Source organism: Anguilla rostrata, chromosome 9 (assembly GCF_018555375.3).
Source record: "Anguilla rostrata isolate EN2019 chromosome 9, ASM1855537v3, whole genome shotgun sequence".
NCBI classification, from domain to species: Eukaryota; Metazoa; Chordata; class Actinopteri; order Anguilliformes; family Anguillidae; genus Anguilla; species Anguilla rostrata.
In genome coordinates this window covers 3,465,356-3,485,000 of record NC_057941.1, presented here as the reverse complement: position 1 = coordinate 3,485,000, position 19,645 = coordinate 3,465,356, and the positions used below count along the sequence as shown (strand labels likewise).

General features: G+C 43.9%; 1 protein-coding gene across 1 annotated transcript in view; it reads left to right on the top strand.

Annotated features, from left to right (window-relative positions):
- Nucleotides 1-1,403: 1,403 nt before the first annotated feature.
- Nucleotides 1,404-19,645, top strand: part of stk32a (serine/threonine kinase 32A) — a 43,194-nt gene continuing 24,952 nt past the window's right edge. The window contains exons 1-5 of the mRNA XM_064349847.1: nt 1,404-1,752; nt 2,807-2,989; nt 8,851-8,906; nt 9,308-9,459; nt 17,266-17,439. Of these exons, the coding sequence (XP_064205917.1) occupies nt 2,938-2,989; nt 8,851-8,906; nt 9,308-9,459; nt 17,266-17,439 (434 nt within the window). The 5' untranslated portion in view covers nt 1,404-1,752; nt 2,807-2,937. The remainder of the gene's footprint in view (nt 1,753-2,806; nt 2,990-8,850; nt 8,907-9,307; nt 9,460-17,265; nt 17,440-19,645) is intronic.

Here is a 19,645-nt window from a genome sequence, read left to right as displayed (position 1 = left end):
ACTTTTTCTCTCGGCCCAGTACGAAGACACCTGATTCAACAAATGAACTAATCATGGTCTTCAGTCAAGACCTTAATAAGTTTAATCAAGTGCCTTAGAGCTGGGCTAAAGCAAAAACCTGCACCCACACCATAGGATAAGATTGGGGACCCCCTGCTACAGACCTATCCTCGCTTGCCTGTATTGGGTCAATCTTCTTCATGACTCAAATGTGCCACTAGATGACGCTAGTTTCATACTTCGGAGGAATCGTGGCATACTGTGCCGGCAAAATAATAATTATATAGACAAGTTGGATTAGGTGCAGCAGCAAATGTGTAATATTAAGATTTTCAGTTAAAAACACGACGGAGATGTACTTTCCTCGATCAGAACGAGCATCGCCGGTGTTCAAAATAAGAGAATGCGTTTTAAGCCTGATAAAATGCATTGCGCGTAACATCAGCGTGAAACCGCGGCCATGCACGAGCGAGTAAACTTTATGTCTCCACCTCTGTTGCAAGGTCACTGCTGGAGTGCCAAGTGGATAATGGCGGTTTTGCTCGAATTTCCCACTTGCTTAAGCATGTAAACGTGAGCCAATACCTCACTGAGTTGGATAACCTTAAGGTGCAATCATTTTGGCATGGTTTATTTGCGCAACTGATAATCAAAGAGAACGCGCTGAATTGCATACTGTACTTTGGCACATAAACTTCCCTCACACAATTAAGTCCCGCCGCGATGCAATCACTAATGGATGGATGCCCTTTATGGGGGCGTTACTTAATGCTGCGTCTGGTCAATGCCCACAGATAAATATAAAAGGAGTCGAGAAAAAGTGTTATCCTGGAGATGGCCAACCCAACGCCTACTACCGCTTTCCATCTTTAATTTTTCGCAACCACTAATTGCGAAAAATATCGTAACCACAATATCGTAATCAGAGCCCCGCGGTTCTTGATTGAGTACAGTTAATTGTAGGTAATTAAGACAAATAAATATATAAATGTACATTTGCGCATTATATGTATGCCTTTAAACGTCATCACTGTAAGTGCAAGTAGGGGTCGTGAGATACTGGTATTACATAAAAATAAGTTTATAAAATAAGTATTAAATAAGTTTTTAAAAGCGATAATCCACTCCATATTTTAGTGGGATAATTTATGGAGATCGACTGATTTGATAGGTTTGATATATTTGGCTTATAGTTGTATTTTCTGAAAATCTCTCCAATAAGTGTCGCATTAATAGCCCGTACAAATTACTAAAGAAGGCTGTTGTCATTGCATTTTTCCATTGTCTGACTGCACAATATACTTACATACAAATAATATGCTATGACAATAGCGCTATGTGCAGACCCCGCGTTCACTGACGTCCACTAGCAAATGCTACTGTAAGTGACACGGCGTGAGGTAATCAAACGAGACATGGACTTGTATTAACGCGGTCGTTCGGTGCTCTGTCCACTTAAGGACAGTCAGCGCGCGGACGAAGCGCAGCCTCGATGAGCTTTCTTTTCGGCCGTGGTCACAAACACACGCAGGCTACGGAGTAAGAGAACACTGCACTTCACTTGCGTTACAGTTAAAAACGCGCAGCCGTCGTCGCCAGTCAGCCAGTTCCTCCGTGGTCGCAGGTGTCCAGATACTCTAAAAGCCGCATCTGCCGGCTAATTCCCAAACCAGCTCACACTTCCTGTGTCTTTACTTCGTTGGCCGCCGTTGGATATTATGTGCTTTATATGACAAACCGCTGCGTTTAAAGGTAGGCATTGATTGTATTTTCAATTATATGCATGTTTCTGTATTCGTTATCATTGTATGCAATGCAGTATTGTGAGAATGTCGTAAGCATCAGAAGTCGACAGGAAGGGTTTCATTGTACGCGGGCATCTCAATTAAGTTTGGAATAGTGCTCTAGATAAATATACATGGGTTACTATACTGACCTCTACAAGGTTAAATGCAAACATTTTTTCAACAGCAACCAACTTTATGCGGATACTTAATCATGTGAGGCAAATTGAGTTTATAATAAGGTGTTCTGTAGCCGTTGTCTTATGCCTATGAGTGTTAATTTTTTCATCTTGCACATTTTCCGATAGCCTGGTGCAGTATGAAGCCTGGTTTTGTGCAGTGCATACTAAGTGCATATACTTTTTCAGTTTAGCTCCACTGTAAATATCAACACGATATTTACAGAGACAAAAGTTTCCTTTGGAAACTCCAGCCATCTTAATATACGATCGAAAGATAGTTGAGCGCTCGTGAAGTATCATGAACGTATTGTCATATTAGCTTTCATTTCAAAATATTGTGTAGCATTATGAAGAACACTGAGGTCAAAATAATTTAAAATATTTTCTATCAATCTATTGTATGATTTTTCCGTTCCCTCTTCCGGGGCTATTTGGATTATTACATTTATTTCGAAATGACAAACTATACATCAAAGCGTGGCAAGAGGTTGTAGTAAGGGTACCCAATTTCATTTTCTTTGTAAAAGCACATCACGGTAATTCATCATTGCGCTGCAGTTTCCTGCGGGATAGAGAATGGGAGTTTTAAACGGACTGTAATACGAAGAGCTTCTCTATAAAATCTAGTGTTTTCTCGATGGTGGTTGAAGAGAGCTCACCTACTATGATATAGCCTAATGTTCATATTTGCTTTTGTTTTACAACATGGTGAATGCTTATGTATAAATACTGTTTATTAATCTAGATGAATATAGCATTTCGATGATAAACGTATTGCGATATGTTTAGGAAAGTTATTATCAGCTACTGAAGTTGGAAACATTTTTTGCATTCGCACAGGTTGTGTTCCATGTAACGTAAGACGTCAGTGGAGCCGTAGGCTGTGTGATGAACCATTTCCTCGATTATGTCTCTGCATTTTATGAGATGATTTCCGTGCTGAACTGAAGAATCACCTGCACAGTAAAGACATGGGTCTCGGACAGTCCAGCAAAACACCTGTCGCCACGGACAATGAAGACGGTAAGACACTCTCAATTTTACGAATTTTAGACATGGATTGGCATAGCAGTAGGCTCTAGTCAGGTGTATAGTTTTGTCATTATTGTTTGCACATTGTTTGAAAAACTGTTTGCTAGTTATGCTGCTTTCATGGACAGCTAATGCAGACCTATTCAAAACTATGTATCATATTCTTATAATGGGAAATTTATTCATCTTTTTATTCATCTTTATTCATTTATTTATCACTTTTGTGTTGCACTTGTACTATCATCTTGATGTTGTAGGTCTTCACCATACCTCTTGTAATCATGCCTCACTTCTAGCTTGACTTTCCATAACTTTACCGACTGAGCCGATGTTTACTGCGTGAACTAGACTAGATGTTCATGGCTATGGATAGCTGATACTCAATGAGAATTGTACCTTATTGGACCTGTGTTCTGTATTTGTTCCAATGAACTTCGGTATAAACTCATTGTACATTGCTTTGGATGAAAGTGTCAGCCAAAAAAATACAATGTAATGAACATGATACTTTCTGGTTACAAGCTCAGAACCCAACCCACTCCACCTCAACACACCTCTATTTAAGTAATAAATGCACAGCCCAAAATGTCGTTGGCTAAAGTGATGCAGTGAACTCAGTTTAACCTGCAGTGGGTGTATTTTTAAAAAATAAATCTGTTTGTGAAAGATTTATGAGATCTCTTAGCTATTAGACTGCTTTTGGATGTTTTTCTTTTTGAAAGCCATTACATCTGCTTTTTAATGAACGATCTGTCATTTTGATTTTTTCATTTCTCGCCAAGACTTCAAAAGAGATGCGTAATGTCTCTGAAGTTTCACCGCCCTAGCCTCTGAGAGGCACGGTGGAGTCTCAGTATCTTTGACACATATACTGTCTTTGCTAGATGTCTGTGGTGGTAGCAGGCTGTTTTCCACCTATCAGAAGCAAGCTTCCAACACACATGACTATATTTGATTACTCAGTTGTCACGCTTTGACAGTGGTTGACTGAATGTACATCTTGTCCATGTAAATATCTGGAAAGCCTGCTGAAGCTGTTCAGGTTGAGCTCAGTGTCGCGACGACACATCCAGGTATTAAATGTTTTGTTTGCGGGTTACTTTACCCGTGCCCCACGAAGACCGTGGGTAAATTTAATCACAACATTGTCGGCGCAGATGTGGTGGAGAAGTAACACCTTTTTAATCACAATGGCCTGCATTCACAGAACGACAGCAGGTGTTAGAGTTGATGAGCCCGGTGATTAGATGGCCATTGACAGACAGTTTACTGCATCGATTGGGCTGACTGTTGTAGGAGACAGAGAGGGTGGGGGCGAGAAATTAAACGCATCCCTTTAAAGCAGAAGAAAAAAAAAAGTATGTGTGAGGAAAAACCAGTGCTCACAACAGGGTAATATGGGCCTTCAATCAAACGGAGCCTGCTGTCTGAACCAGCATGATCCATATAAAAGTAAATGTGGATTTGGGGTATTTCGATAACAATTACGGGTTAAACAAACCTTACCAGTGATTAGTATTCCAGACCAGAAGCAAAAAGCGGCCACTCAAGACCGGTTGGCTCACAAGTGAATTCACAACAGTGAATACAGACCATTGAACGGAGTCTTATACTGATGCTGGAGATGGTGTTTCAGTGCTGTGTGGTCACTCTTATTTCACTGGTGGAAAGGCCCTCATGTGTATTTTTGGAATTGCTGGAGTTCTCCCAAGCTTTGTGTCCCCTGAGTGTGTGTCCGTTAGCTGATCCTGCTTTATCAACATTTGGATGGCGATGACCACGGATCTGGTTTCAGTCCGCATAGCGACCGGGTGACTCCCCAGTAATTGCTGATGGGCGGGGGGTGTTATTTTTTTTATCTTTTTTTTTTTTTTACAGATGCATTATGCTGTTTAAATTACAAAGCTTAATGTTTCTCATGGACTTTTCATGAATACTACATTCTGTTCAGTGTACAGAGTACATATGTTCCCAACTGGACTCACATGTACTCTGTTAGAGTTCAGTTAGCACGGAACATCTTGCCGCATGCCGAGGGAATTAAAGTTGCGAACCTTTCTCGAGGATTGCAAGGATGCTGTCTCTCAGGGGTTTGAACCTATAACCTGCTGGTTGTTGGCTTTACTCCCTAATCTCCTCACAGCACTGCCTCCCAAAACGGATATGATTGTGATCACCATCTCATTCCCACTGTGAATTAATCGAACATGACAACAGTATAAATAAATAAATAAATAAATAAATAAATAAACAAACAGATTGTAGCCTACTTGAATCAGCATCTAAGGCAGTGATAACCAGCCCTGTTACTGGAGGTCTACCATCCTGCATGGTTTTCATTCCAACCCCAACAAAGCACTCCTCATTGAACGGTTCGAGATGTTGTTGAGTTGCTAATTAGTCGAGTCAGGTGTGTCAAAATGAAAACCTAGAGGATAGTAGATCCTCAGGAACAAGGGTCGGTTACTGCTGATCTAAGGGCTCTTCCGGTACTCTTGGAAACTTGAGCGGAGGCGACAGGCAAAATAGATTGAACCAATACGCAAACAGCACACAACAAAGCCGTGATATTTCATTCTTCCTCCCCAGCAAGAGGGACGGGTAAACAGTCACATAAATAGCCGCGGAGGAAGTGAGTCTGGCGAACGGCTAACAGAGCATATCATTACCTGTCACATCGGATTCGTCCCCTCTCCGCGGGGGTGCCGAGGTCGTGGCGGCCTGGTCGCGCGCGGGAGGTCCGCGCAGTAAACGGCAGCTGCTGCTCGTCGCCGCGGGAAACGAGAGACTTTAATGCGAGGAAAATAACAGCTGAAGACGAAAGCGAATAACCTTCAGTCCCCACGTATTTCCCGCCCGCAAACGGTGCTGGAGAGCCGCGCTCCAATTTGAGATGGATTTATTTTCGAGATTTGGCGGATAAAAGGCCGTGTTTGGGGGGGCATGGGTGTGGGGGCGGATCCGTCATTCTGTCAGTCAACATGCAAACGCATCACAAAATACTCCTGCGAGATCGTCAAAATGCCCAAAGATTTTCCAGTGGGATTTATTTATTTCATACAAATAAATGATATTTATAATAGTAATGATAATTTATTTTAATGTATAAAGCTCCCATTTTATTTTCCCGAAGTTGATTCGTCCTGGGATTCAGTGCAAATGACCTGTAGTATGAAGTTTATCTTCTGCCCGCATCAAGTGGGGAAAAAAATGATTATGGCATTATGGAAATGTGCTCGGTGGAAACAGAATATGTAATTGGCCATATGTTTTCATCACTTTCACCGGGGACACGCAACACTGCATTGCCTCTGGTTATAAAGGCAGGTTCGCATTGAATTCGTTCAGAATTCACCTTCTTTTTCTGTTTATTGGAATAAAGCCATTCTTGTTCATCAGAAACTTTAGCCTTGTAGCACCATTCACAAGGTCAGCAGCCTGGATAGTTTTAGCAGATACAGTAATACAGAATATAACAAACTGTACGTAGAAGCCAATAAAATGCAAAGTGGAGGTCAGTATGAAATAAAGAATAGCCATTAACCCCTAAATCCTTTTATACATGATATATCAACATGCAGTGCAGCAGATCTGTGTTCTTCAAGTGACAAAATTGTAGTTGCAACCAAAGATATGTATAACATTTATAACAAAGGCAATGCTACTACATTGTACACAATAAATTAAAAGGGAATTAGTTAATGATGCGTGATCCACTGAGTCAGGAAATCTGTAGTACTTGTCTTTTAGATGGGATGCTAAACTGAGGTCACTGGCGCTCCCGAAGCTCACTGAAAGGTACTGTCTCTCTCAGTCGGGCGCACTTGAATGTCTCCTTTGCAGCTGACTGGTTCTCAATCCCTCACAATCCTGCAATCCCTGCTAGAGAAAACGAGCGTCTGTGTTGAGCCTCCGAGTTGAATAATGGTTTATCAATCAATAATTAGAAAGTTCAAGTTCTCTGCCTCCCCCGTTTGTAGTTCACTGGCTGCCAGGGCCCTGCTCTCCCTGGTGGAGATTCCGTCTGCCAGCCTAAGATGGAATCATGCTGAAACCAGCTTCTGCTCCAGCTGGACACCGTCCATTTTGGCGATGGTTCGTTACCTGTGCCGAGCTGGTCCACCGGTTGGACAGGGTCTTGCCAGCATGGTTTTCTATGTCAGCCATCTTGTTTCCAGCTTGACCAGCTTCAAACCAGCTGGAATTTGCACCAGGGCTAAACTTCTGAATGTGGTAAAATGATTTTAAAGGTAAACCCTACTGCTGGGCCAAACCTCAGTAATCAGTTAGAGTAATCCCATGGCAAAGCTTGAACTCTTGTAAAACAGGGAATATATTAGCTGGGCCGCTACTATAAAAACTACAAGTCATCTGCCAACAGAATGATGTCTTTGACTGGAATGGGAACCTTTATCGGGAAACAGTTGAAGGCCTTGGAACAAATAAAACAAATTAATGAACAATAAAACACAAAGCAGTGGACGAAGCAATATAACTGAATTAATATGGCACGAATTTGCATTCTAACAAATTAAAATGCACCATTGAGTTTTATTTTAATATTGCTATGTATTTCCAAACGTGGTAATCAAGGTTTCCAGAGGGAGGACTTCCTCACAAGATTTCACATTTTCTTTCCATCTGGTCATCCTGGCCTCCTTAATAATCACAATAATCACAATTATTCACAATTATTATTGTTGGACAACTTCAACAATGTATATATTTTCTGCTATGCTATATAAAGTAGTTAAAAATAATTTATTAAGCATTTATTTAACATTTTTACAAACCAATATCACTAATGATGAGAAGACGTGGAAAATTTCAGAGGTATAAATAAACAAGTTTCGCAGAGTGCTCATGCCCGTGTGGCCTGCCAGATTGATGTGAGGCTGCCGTTTGACTGACAGCCCATCAGTCAACGGGTGAGGCTTTCCCACAATTCCTGCTGAGGAGACGATCAGGGAGAAGGAGCCACGCATTTCATTCACAGTTCGCCTCATTAATTTAATGAGCCCGAGGGTTCACTGTACCTGCTGCTCGAGGCGGGTCAGGTACAGCAGGCCTACTCAACTCCAGGTCGTGCAGGCCACGACGTCTCCAGGAGTTTGCTCCAACCATGCACTACACCACCAGATTTCACTAATGAGCCTGCATCCCGAACCAAGGCGGTAAAGAAAATACTGAAAGCAGGTGGTGTTCTGCAAGGTTGGAGCCAATACCTGTAGACACTTGAGGCCTGCAGGACCTGGAGTTGAGCAGCCCTGAGGTGGAATGATATGTCATATTTAACATATATTTAGCATCAGATGGGTTTTAGGGGCATCTTGTTGGGGCAGTGTGTACGGTCGGCCAGGGCTTAAGGGATGATTGGCAGGAAGCAGGATGCATCAGTGACTCCTTGGGTCCATAGGGTTCACGTCAGTTTTGTAACTGAGGGAGTAGCCTCAAGCCGTGTGATAATGCAAGCATGTCATTGGTTATATTTGCTGTTTCAGTTTGTTTTTTGTTTTTTTCATCCTGAGAGAACAGCCATTTTAGTTTTTTCTCATGTTTTTTTTGACCAGAACATTTGCCACAACAGTAACAGTGAGAGAACGTACGTTACAAAGCTTGTGAGGTTTGGATAAAATATGAACAGGGCATCCATTTGTCTTAGTGATTCAAAAATAGGCCGTTAAAAACAAATGATAATAAATAAAAAAAGGGTGAGATATGAAACTATAAAATAATTTATATCAGTTGAAATGAAGCCAAATGGAAATGTACTGTTGTTGTGGTGAAAATTAAAATGCTTGCCAGCATTCAACATTATGTTGCAAATAACAACTGTCTCTGTCTGTCCACAGTGAACTTTGACCACTTCCAGATCCTTCGGGCCATTGGGAAGGGTAGTTTTGGAAAGGTGAGTTTGTTTTCCATTTGCCTACAGTAACAAATACAAAAACAGCGATTTTCGATTTTCTTCAGAAATGCAGGACAGAAATTATGTACTCACAAGATGACTAGAGTATTCTCAGTGAGATTTTGCGCCATTTATTAACTCTTTAACGTGTGAGGTCACAAATACATGATTAGAGTGTTCGTAACTCAGCACTCTAATGCTGATCTAACAATCACCACTGGTAAATTGATAGCAGTGGAGTTCTAGAATACAAACTTAGAATTTTGAGGGGGGAAAAAACATTCTAAAAAGCCAGGTCTTCAAAGGGCAAAACGTGCCCTCTCCTAACTGGTGACTAGCTGTCCGATTCCTGTCCCAGTTCCCTTCTGCTCGTGACACTAACACAATGATCTTTTCCACAGGTGTGCATTGTGCAGAAGAGAGACACCAAGAAGATGTACGCCATGAAGTACATGAACAAGATGAAGTGCGTGGAACGTAACGAGGTTCGCAACGTCTTCAAGGAGATGCAGATCATGCAGAACCTGGAGCACCCCTTCTTAGTCAACTTCTGGTGCGTCCGTATTTCCCAGAATTCTTTGCATGGGCTTGCATGGCGAGTGAGTGTGCCTATGTGTGCGTGTTTGTGTGTGTGTATGTGTGTCTTCTACATGTGCTGGAAAAGAATTGCTGAAAATATTGTCATCCACAAGAGAGAGACATTTAGCCTTGGATGGGACGTCCAGACATTTTTTTGGGGAATATATGTTTATTCAGTGCGACCCATGATTAGACAACTGCAGCTGCGATGCAGTACATAATGCCATAATGGAATTTTATTTTTAAAGAACCGCAATTACAATCCCAGATGTTCATTTTTCTTAATTACACTCTTTTCATATTTTGAGAGATTATTTTCCCTCTTAAGCCACATCATGTCCGAAATAGCAAGGCATGCCACCAAGAATAGGTCACATGTTGACATTGTGCTTCTTGTGCTATATTGCAAAAGATTACATAAAAAGAGATAAATACATTTTTTGACTGATCAAATTAAAGACTTAAAGAGGTAAATCAATGTGTTCCTAATTGGTGAAAGTGTGGACACCTGGCCACCAAAACCAACCATCTGGAAGATAATGAAGAATTCAGAGGCAAAGCAAATGATAATGAGCCAAACATGCATCATGTTAATACATTTCAGGGAAAAAAAATTACGAAAGAACTTGAAACACGTGTGTTCCGCAAACTGAATTAAAGCAAGAGATCGGCTGTAACAAAGACCAGCTCACACAGGGGTTCCAGGGCCTAGTTCCAGAACCACTGAGCAAGACCACAAGCAGCTTTAACCATTTGAAGAGTAGATTGTTTTTATTTTTGTTGTTGTTGTTGTTGTTTTTTTTCTCAAAATTCTGTCAGTGTTCTAGAACTCCATTGCTTTTGATTGTTACATCAGCATTGGAATATGCTGAATTCCATTAAGAACACTCTAGTCACATAATTTGTGGTCTTACACCCTTAAAGGGTTAGTGTGGTTCATCCGATGTTCCTGCTTCCTTTATCCACGAGCAGGACAAACCACGTCTGACAAGGCCAAACAACGGAATACGCCTGACTGCCAGCGATATCGCTGTGAACCTGTATACACCCAGAAAGCTCAGGAAGACTCTATTCTCGGGCCTGTCCTGAACTCATTTGCTTCATAGTCACTCTGTTACTATCCCACGCGCCCACGAACAGGAACAGCTCGCGTCCCGGGCCGATGTGGGCCGGAGTCCATTTTCCGGGGCGCCCCGAATCAATGCCAGTGAAGTAATTACGCTTTAGAGAATAATAAGCAGAAATGTCCAGCGCTGAGCGGTCCAAGGGAAAGACCGGACCAGATAGACAAACGGAGCTGGCGGGGGTTTGCCAGAGAAATTCGATAAAACCCCTTTAACGTTAATGGTTTTGGCAGCGCCGGGGACTGCGGGCTCCCGGGAGATGTGCTGCGGTCAGCTGACGCCGCGGAGTCAGGCGGTCGCGCTCGCACCCCGAGTCGAGGAGCTCAAGGTCGGCGATCGCGGAAAGGGAGATTGGTGGCCTCAGGGGGGGGGGCGAAGGCTGGCCGTGAGCCGCCGCGCGATGGTTCCGCGACGCGGTCTGTCGCCAGCGCTGCACGGCATAGCAACGGGACTTTTCTTTTAAAAAAAAGGAAAGAAAAAAAATACAGCGATTGTTCAAATGCTATCACAGTAAAGATCAGATGTTATTCCGTCTGCTTAGAGCGGTGTTTGAGGCCACTTTCTGGAACTCGTTTTGAGGGCATTGTCTGCAGCAGGAGCCATTAATGGTCCGGGCACCTTTCCCTAAAGTCAACAAGCAGGAGATGCTGGGCAGGTGAAATAAGTTATGAGTCAACATTAGTACCCCGTCATCACAAACAGAACATTTTGCAGGTCGGCTGTCATATAAATCCTGGCCAGTGTGTGCAGCTGATGCTGATCTGACAGAGGGTTTAATCTAGCTGACTGTAATGTGCAGTAAATGCTGACATGGAGAGGAGACTGAAGCTGATTATGCTAAAGTTTCTGCTGAAGCTGATTGTGCTGAATACTCTGCTGAAGATAATCAGCTTCAGGAATCAGTTGTGTCACTGCTTGGCTGGAATGAACGCCTGCACCCACACCGGCCCTTTCTGGATAAGACTGAGGACAATCAAAAATCATAGTTTGGGGGGGGCAGCTTGTATTTATTTTTGTATCTGATTAATATAACAATTTCGTCCCCCTGCCAGCGATTAACCCCCCCCCCCCGGCCCTGGTGGGGGTAATAAAACTCCCGGTATTGAGATCTGCCCGTGGAATGCCGTAAGGGAATTGTTCAGTTGGATGTGAAGGACGTGTTTGGGGGCACGTGAAATTGCACGTATTGCAAAAAACATAAGAGTCGGCACTCTGCACGCCAAGAGAGCTAATGAAAAATCTGGTCCAGGATAATGACCAGGTAGCAATGCAATGCTCCCCCCCCCCTGCTGTTGGTACTCTGTTATTTATTTATTCATTTATTTATTTATTTATTTATTTAACCTTTTAGGGAAATTCCTGCCAAATGAAATTGGTTGTCGAGGGTCCATCACGGTCTAATGGAAATTTTTAAGCAATTCGCTAATTGGCTGATGGAGGCATTGCTTGTCTTTTTTTCCCTCCGCGTAATGGCTTCTCGGCCTCTGCGGAAGTCTTATTTACTGCCGGTGAAGTCTTCAGGGTCCGGGGCTTTGAGGCGACCTCAGCAAAGTTAGGGTGGTGGGAAAAATAAATCTGTCAGACTGAGCCCGATAAAATTTTTATTTTTGTTTTTGAACAGCCTCTTTAAACTCAAATGGTCATTGCGCACCAGTTGTGAGTTTTTTTGTCACGCGTTTTTATATTGCGTTCACCTGGGTCATTTTGTTTGTGTGATGCCTAATTCTGCAGCTGGTCGAACACTTTCGTGAGCTTAACTGAGCCCAGCTTGAGGCACATTGCATATTAAGTCATTACCTAGTCTGATCCCTGTAATTCACTTGGGCGTTACGTGGGACTATAGTATATACATTAGGCCAGGGTTGTCCGATCTTATCCGAAAATGGCCAGTGTGGGTGCAGGTTTTTGTCTTAGCCCAGCACTTCCACGCCTGATTCAACTAATCGACTATTCTTGCTCTTCGAACAAGACCTTGATCATGTGTCATGGTGTTTGGCCAAAACGAAAACCTGCACCCACACCGGCTCTTGCTGGATATGACTGGAAAACCCCTGCATTAGATTCTGATTCGAGGCTAAACAGCGAAAAAAAAGCTAACTGACAGGAAGTTTCTTAATAGGCTCGCAACAAGGGAACGCTCGTGTGTGTATTTAATTATCGTCTGGCAGTTCACTTAGTCAGTAGCATATGATTGAATAAAGACTCGTCAATGTTAATGATGACAGCCTCCATTATAGATGAACAGCTGACTGCGTGACTCGTGATTGGTGTCGTGGGGCGATGGTGTTTTTCTTAGTTTTGTTGTGCGGAAATGACCTGGAGCAGATTACCATTAGCACAGCCCAGATGAGCCCGACTTATATTGGTCTAATTAGGCATTATTACGGTAGCAGCTTCAGCGTGAGTTCATAGCAGATATAAATAGACTGGGTAGATGTGGATTTGCAGTACACAAATGACCTAGATGTGTGTTTTGATATTGTTTTTTCATGTTTGAGAGGCTTAAGCAGTCTCCTGTTTTACAACATGATGTGTGTGTATGTGTGTGTGAGAGAGAGAGAGTGTGTATGTGTGTGTGAGAGAGAGAAAGAAAGTGTGTGTGTGAGTGAGAGAGCGAGGGTTTAAACACTTGCTTTGGCAATATGTACAGTGTTACGCCATGCCAATAAAGCCATTTGAATTGAATTGAATTGAATTGAATTTAATTGAATTTAATTGAATTGAGAGTGTGTGTATGTGTGTGTGAGAGAGAGTGGTGTGTGTATGTATGTGTGAGAGAGAGTGGTGTGTGTGTGTGTGTGTGTGTGAGAGAGACAGAGAGAGAGAGAGAGAGAGAGTTTGTGTGTGTGTGTGTGTGTGTGTGTGTGTGTGAGAGAGAGAGAGGGAGAGTGTGTGTATGTGTGTAAATGGTAAATGGACTGTGTGTGTGAGAGTGTGTGTGTGTGTGTGTGTGTGTGTGAGAGAGAGAGAGAGAAAGTGTGTATGTGTGTGTGAGAGTGTGTGTGTGAGAGAGAGAGAGTGTGTGTGTGAGAGTGTGTGTGTGTGTGTGTGTTTATACCCGCGTGCTGATATGCCTTAGTACAGAATGTGCTTATGTGAGTGCCCGTTCACTTTGAGAAGCTAAATTGTTTTTCTTCTCTATCATGTCGAGCTTTGCCCTATGATAGTCTGATAGTCTGCACTAAGGGAATAAAAAACATGAAGTCATCAGCTAAGCAAAAGCTGCAGATTTTCTACTAGATTAAACATCTGCCAGGAAAGGCTCCGTGTGGCTATCGATATCCCTGTAGGAGCTGTCCACGCGTCATCTTCTCCACCAGCACCTCATGAATATTGCACCCGCGTGGGGCTTCGAGGTCACAGCGTCCGGTGGAAAAAAAATAAAAACATTGATGCGCGGTCAATTCATTTCACCATCTTTAAAAGCGTTTTTTTTTTTTTTTTTTTAAGTGTATTTTTGGCTGGCTGGACTGCAACAGCGGGGCCAGCCCTAAAACGCGAATGCCTGTGACCGAGTGACTGAGTGAGTGATGAAGTTACACCATTGGTCGGCCGAGTTATGAAGTTACGTCATTGGTCGGCCGGAGAGGTCCAGCCACGGACTAGATTTTGACCCGGTCTTGTTTCTCCTTCGGGGGCAAAACCGCGATTAACGGTCCCGCCTCCTAAAATGTTTTTTGGCAGCTCGCACACGGGTGCGAACCCTGCAGAACTCCTCAGAGTGAAGAGTATTTCCCGAACACCTGAGGCCCTGAGCGATTCTCAGGAAAGCAAAAAAAAATGTAAATGCGTAGCGAGCACTACTGCAATCTGTGAATGTTTAAAAACTGGTCACCAGGTGTGTGGAGGAGGTGTTTTGGTGAAAAACCGTGGCTATTTTAGGTTGCAGGAGGCATTGACGCAGTTTTTACATTGTTTTTGGCGTCTTTTATGTGTAAGCTTCAGTGACTTCCAGTCTTGCGGTGCAGAATTCATACAGATAAAAGCATTACTCTTGCTTAATGGAGTTACGCAAAGTGTTTGAGCAAAGTGTCTGAGCAAAGTGTCTCAGTGGTTAGATTGGTGTTATGTCTTTTAAAGATCTCAGCCCCATTCCTCCAAAAAACATAACAATTCAGACCCCAAACACCCCTCCCCATTACAAAAATTTTAAATAAAATCCATCCCTTTCACACAGTGAAGTCTGCCAATCAATCCTTTTATTAATTAATACACTTTTGCTTCTTAAATTCCAAGCGTCTCAGCTTTCCTTTCCTTTCTGAGTGCGACAGACCTGATGTCTGTATCTCTGCATCTCCTCTTCATGGCTGGTAGACGTTGACATGTAGCTGCGTCGACGAACAATTTGGTTCTGATCCAAGAACAGCGAGAACAGGAGAACCGCGTGACAAACCCACTAATGAAGGACGTGCGAACATAGCCTTACGCTTCCATACGGTGTTTTTCCACTGCAGCGAGTACTTGCGTACGCGCGCAGATGTTTTCGATGCTCTCTGGTGGATTTACAGCCCCCTGTCTGCAATACCTCGAGGGCACAATATGGAGCGACACCCCACCCCCCCCCTCCCAAATGTTGTACCTTGCATGAACTGATCCATATGCCCATATGTCTTTTTTTGCCCAGGGCCTCAGCTATCTTGGATATCTAAGGCGCAATGTCTCAGTGTCATTTGGTCTTATCTGCAAAGAATGTTGGCTTGTGTTTTGATTGTTGTCTGACAACGCTGTGGACTTGTGGGTAATGAAGTTTTTTTGTTGTTGTTGTTTTTTTTTTTGTACATGACCTTCACATAGTTGGTTATAGCGCCCTTGAGCTCTGTGGTGTTAATGCAGCAAGTGCATTCAGGCGTATTAATGGGGCGGCGTGTAAAAATATGAGCTATGTGAGTCTCTCTGCCAAGAGAATAAAGGATTCATTACCATCAACTGCAGTGGAACCCTTTGGCATAGGCCCATCTTAATCCCACCACAGTGTCTGTCTCACTAATGACTGGTTTCGCAGAAGTACAGGGTGTTGACTGTACAAACGAGCCTGGCCTTGTGAGCGCTTGGGGAGGCAGCAGTAGACGCATGCGCGCGCGTGTGTGTGTGTGTGTGTGTGTGTGTGCGTGCGTGATTCACAAACATTCTTTGTCCCTGAAGATGCCGACAATCAGGTCTCTCAGAAGCGAATATAAACGCTCTGCGCAGAAGCTCTGTTCGGTCTGTCAAACGAATCTTCATTCACGGAACACCACCCTTTAACAGGAGATGTAGCAGGTAAGGAATCTTGTAACCGAAGTCAGTCGATTGTAGACATTGTGTACCTTGAGCAAGTACTTAACATGTCGAATATCCGCGTATAATGGACAATGTAAATGTTAATGAACGCTCTGAGCCAATGCCATACGTCAGAGGGCGGCTGTAGCTTCATTTCTGCCTGGCCTAGATTCCCTCCTGAAAAACAGCTAAAGAAAGGGGAATTAAGCCCTGATTTAAAAGAAAACTGTATAATGAACAGGTATTATGGGCAAGACTGGATGACTGTGTTTTGCACAACTGACTGTGTTATGAAAGAATTCTAAGTAAGCCGTCTCCCATAAAGCAAAGGGGCTGTATCTGGGGAAGAAGATTCGCTGAGGGTGATTGGGCCCCTCCCTCTTTTGGAATCGATGGCAATTTACGGAGCGGTTCACGAAGCAGTCTCTGGAATGGCGGGGGGGGGGTGAAATGGGCCATCAGTTGACGTGAACCCCCCCCAGGTTCCTACTCAGATCCGCTGACTGACTGATCGATGGTCGAGAATTCCCAGTTGTTTGGCAGCACGCAGTTGACTGAGCACTTTTCAATGGGACGCTGGGTTTTAGTGCACGTTGGGGGGGGGCAAGGGAAACTTGACCAATGGGGTGGACGGATGCTCAGAGCTTTAGAGAGCTTGTGGGATTTATCTGCCAAATCGCTGTCCTCAAGCTAGCGCATTTATTCTAAAGCAGCGATAACCAACCCTGTTCCTGGAGATCTACCACCCTGTAGATGTTCATTTCAACCCTAATTTGGCACACCTGATTCTACTAATCAGCAGCTCAACAAGATCTCTAGCTGTTGAATGATGTGTGTTTTGTTATGGCTGCAGTGAAAACCTACAGAGGAAACCGAGTACACTCTTGCAGGTGTGCAGGTAAAGAACCTACAGGTGTTAACCCCACTGGTCCCTTCTAAAGTCACGTCAGGATTGGTGTAAAGTGGCTTTTTACACTGTCAGACTCCGTTACGTTCACTTCCATTTTCAAGTGAGCAGTTATCTTCACGGAAGCCAATCTGTCAGGTCAGTTACGTCACTGTCGCGTGTGAACACTGACAGCAGCTGTTTGAGGTCACGGTAAACAAGAGGAAATGGAAAACTTCAAAAGTCATCCTTCAAAGGGTTCCAGACAGTAGAGGTGGAAAGTCCAAGGGTCAGAAATGAAAAGTCCTGCAATGTGTTTCTTCCACCCATTAACTCAGCCAGCTGACTTCACTCATTACTTCTAAGTCCTGGCTGAAGAATTGTGCTAATTAGCAAATCCAGCGTTTGGAACAAAATTTTGGGGAGGTCCTGGATGTTCCCCTTCAGCCAGACCGTGACTGACAGAGTGGTGTGTGTGTGTGTGTGTGTGTGTGTGTGTGTTCTGCGGCAGGTACTCGTTTCAGGACGAGGAGGACATGTTCATGGTGGTGGACCTGCTTCTGGGAGGGGACCTGCGGTACCACCTCCAGCAGAACGTGCACTTCTCAGAGAGCACGGTCAAGCTGTACGTGTGCGAAATCGCCCTGGCGCTGCATTACCTGAGGAGTAAACGCATCATACACAGGTGAGCGTCCGTCCCCGAACACGCACACGTACGACAACACGTGCACACACACAAACACGCACACACACACACAGACACAAACACAACACTCAAACACACACACACACACGCACAAACACACATGCACCCGTACGGCCGCATCTGCACACACAAACACGTACACATACGCTCAGATATGCACGCACAAACATGCACACACACAAACACACACAAACACGCACGCACACACGCACACGCACGCACTTGCTGTTGAAGCAAACACAGCAGGGCATTAGGGAACCAGAGACGTCTGACCTGCTGATACAACACTGATACAGCATTTCACCTCCACACTGGAGAACCTAGCCTCCTATCAAACCTGGCCACAGTCTGGCTAACCAAAGGAAATATAATAGCGCTCCACAATCTTTAATACGGAGTCAACAACGCTGGCTGTGCACAAGCAGATCTGCAGCACGTGAAAAAAAATGGAACAGGTGATATTCAAATACTGTGTGCATAAACAAATATTTATTTGATCGCTTTAATGATTTTATTGTTTTGCCACCTGTTACAAGGGATGTACAAAATCTGGATGTGAATACATCTGGTTTCAAATGAGTTTCTAGATATAAAATCAGGACAAGTGCATTTTTTTTATTTTCTGAAGAAAGTTTGCAGGAATATTTATAATGGCATTTTATTTTGTGTCCCATCCATTAACTAGAACAGAGCCTTATCAGACACCATACTTTGGGACCCATACATGCACTAAAAGAGAGCCTTTAACAGATACCAGACCATGAGGCCCATCCACACATTGGAACAGAGCCTTAGCAGATACCAGACCATGGTGCCCATCCATGTACTAGAACAGAGCCTTAGCAGATACCAGACCATGGTGCCCATCCATGTACTAGAACAGAGCCTTAGCAGATACAAGACCATAGGGCCCATCCATGCACTAGAACAGAGCCTTAACAGATACCAGACCATGGTGCCCATCCATGTACTAGAACAGAGCCTTAGCAGATACAAGACCATGGTGCCCATCCATGTACTAGAACAGAGCCTTAGCAGATACAAGACCATAGGGCCCATCCATGCACTAGAACAGAGCCTTAACAGATAAAAGACCATGGAGCTCATCCACACACTAGAACAGTGCCTTAACAGATACCAGACTGTAAGGCCCATCCATGCACTAGAACAGTGCCTTAACAGATACCAGACTGTAAGGCCCATCCATGCACTAGAACAGTGTCTTAACAAATACTAGACTGTGGGGCCCATCCATCCACCAGATAAGTGCCTTAACAGAAATGTGTGAGCCTGGCTGATTCTTCCCAGTGACCCGAGGAGAGGCTGATAATCCGGTGGACAGGTCTCCAGAACAGGACAAATGGGAGGCATTAATGTTCCGGAAAGGTCCAATTAATCACGAGACCTATAACAGATTACATTAGATGGTGCAAGGGTTTGAAGCGCATTGTCTGTCACCCTCCGGATGGATTATCTAAGAAAATAAAAAGGATCGTGGCTGTCATGTTTTCTTCTGTTAACACATTTTCGGATTTTAACTTACATAGAGAGCGAAAGAGAGAGAGAGAGAGAGAGAGAGAGAGAGAGAGAGAGAGAGAAAGGGAGAGCTGGCTTTCAGTTAAGCAGGGCCCAAAGTGTTTTCTCTTCAGCCAAAGACAGCTGCATTCTGCTCTATTCCCACATTATTTGTGGAGCGACATAGCTCAGGAGGTAAGACCGATTGTCTGGCAGTCGGAGGGTTGTCGGTTCATACCCCGTTCAAACCCCGCCCTGGGCGTGTCGAAGTGTCCTTGAGCAAGACACCTAACCCCTAACTGCTCTGGCGAATGAGAGGCATCAATTGTAAAGCGCTTTGGATAAAAGCGCTATATAAATGCGGTCCATTTACCATTTGGGCGAGCGCGAGACGTGCCGATCCTAATTTTCCCCTCGTCTGAAAACACGTTACCGCCAGTCAGTGCCCCTGGAAAGGGAGGGTGTCGGCGAATCGGGCTTGTTATTCGTGTGGAGGGTATTCGCCAGAGGCCTGTCACGGCCTGTTTGGGGCTGCATTCCCTGACCCCACGACGCGCTCCAGTTCCAGTTAGGCCCCCCTGGGGTTTCTGGTTGTATAGGTTTAGACATCAGCACTGGAAATGAGGAATAAGACTGAAAAGGAGGAATGAAAGGTACACACATGTTCAAA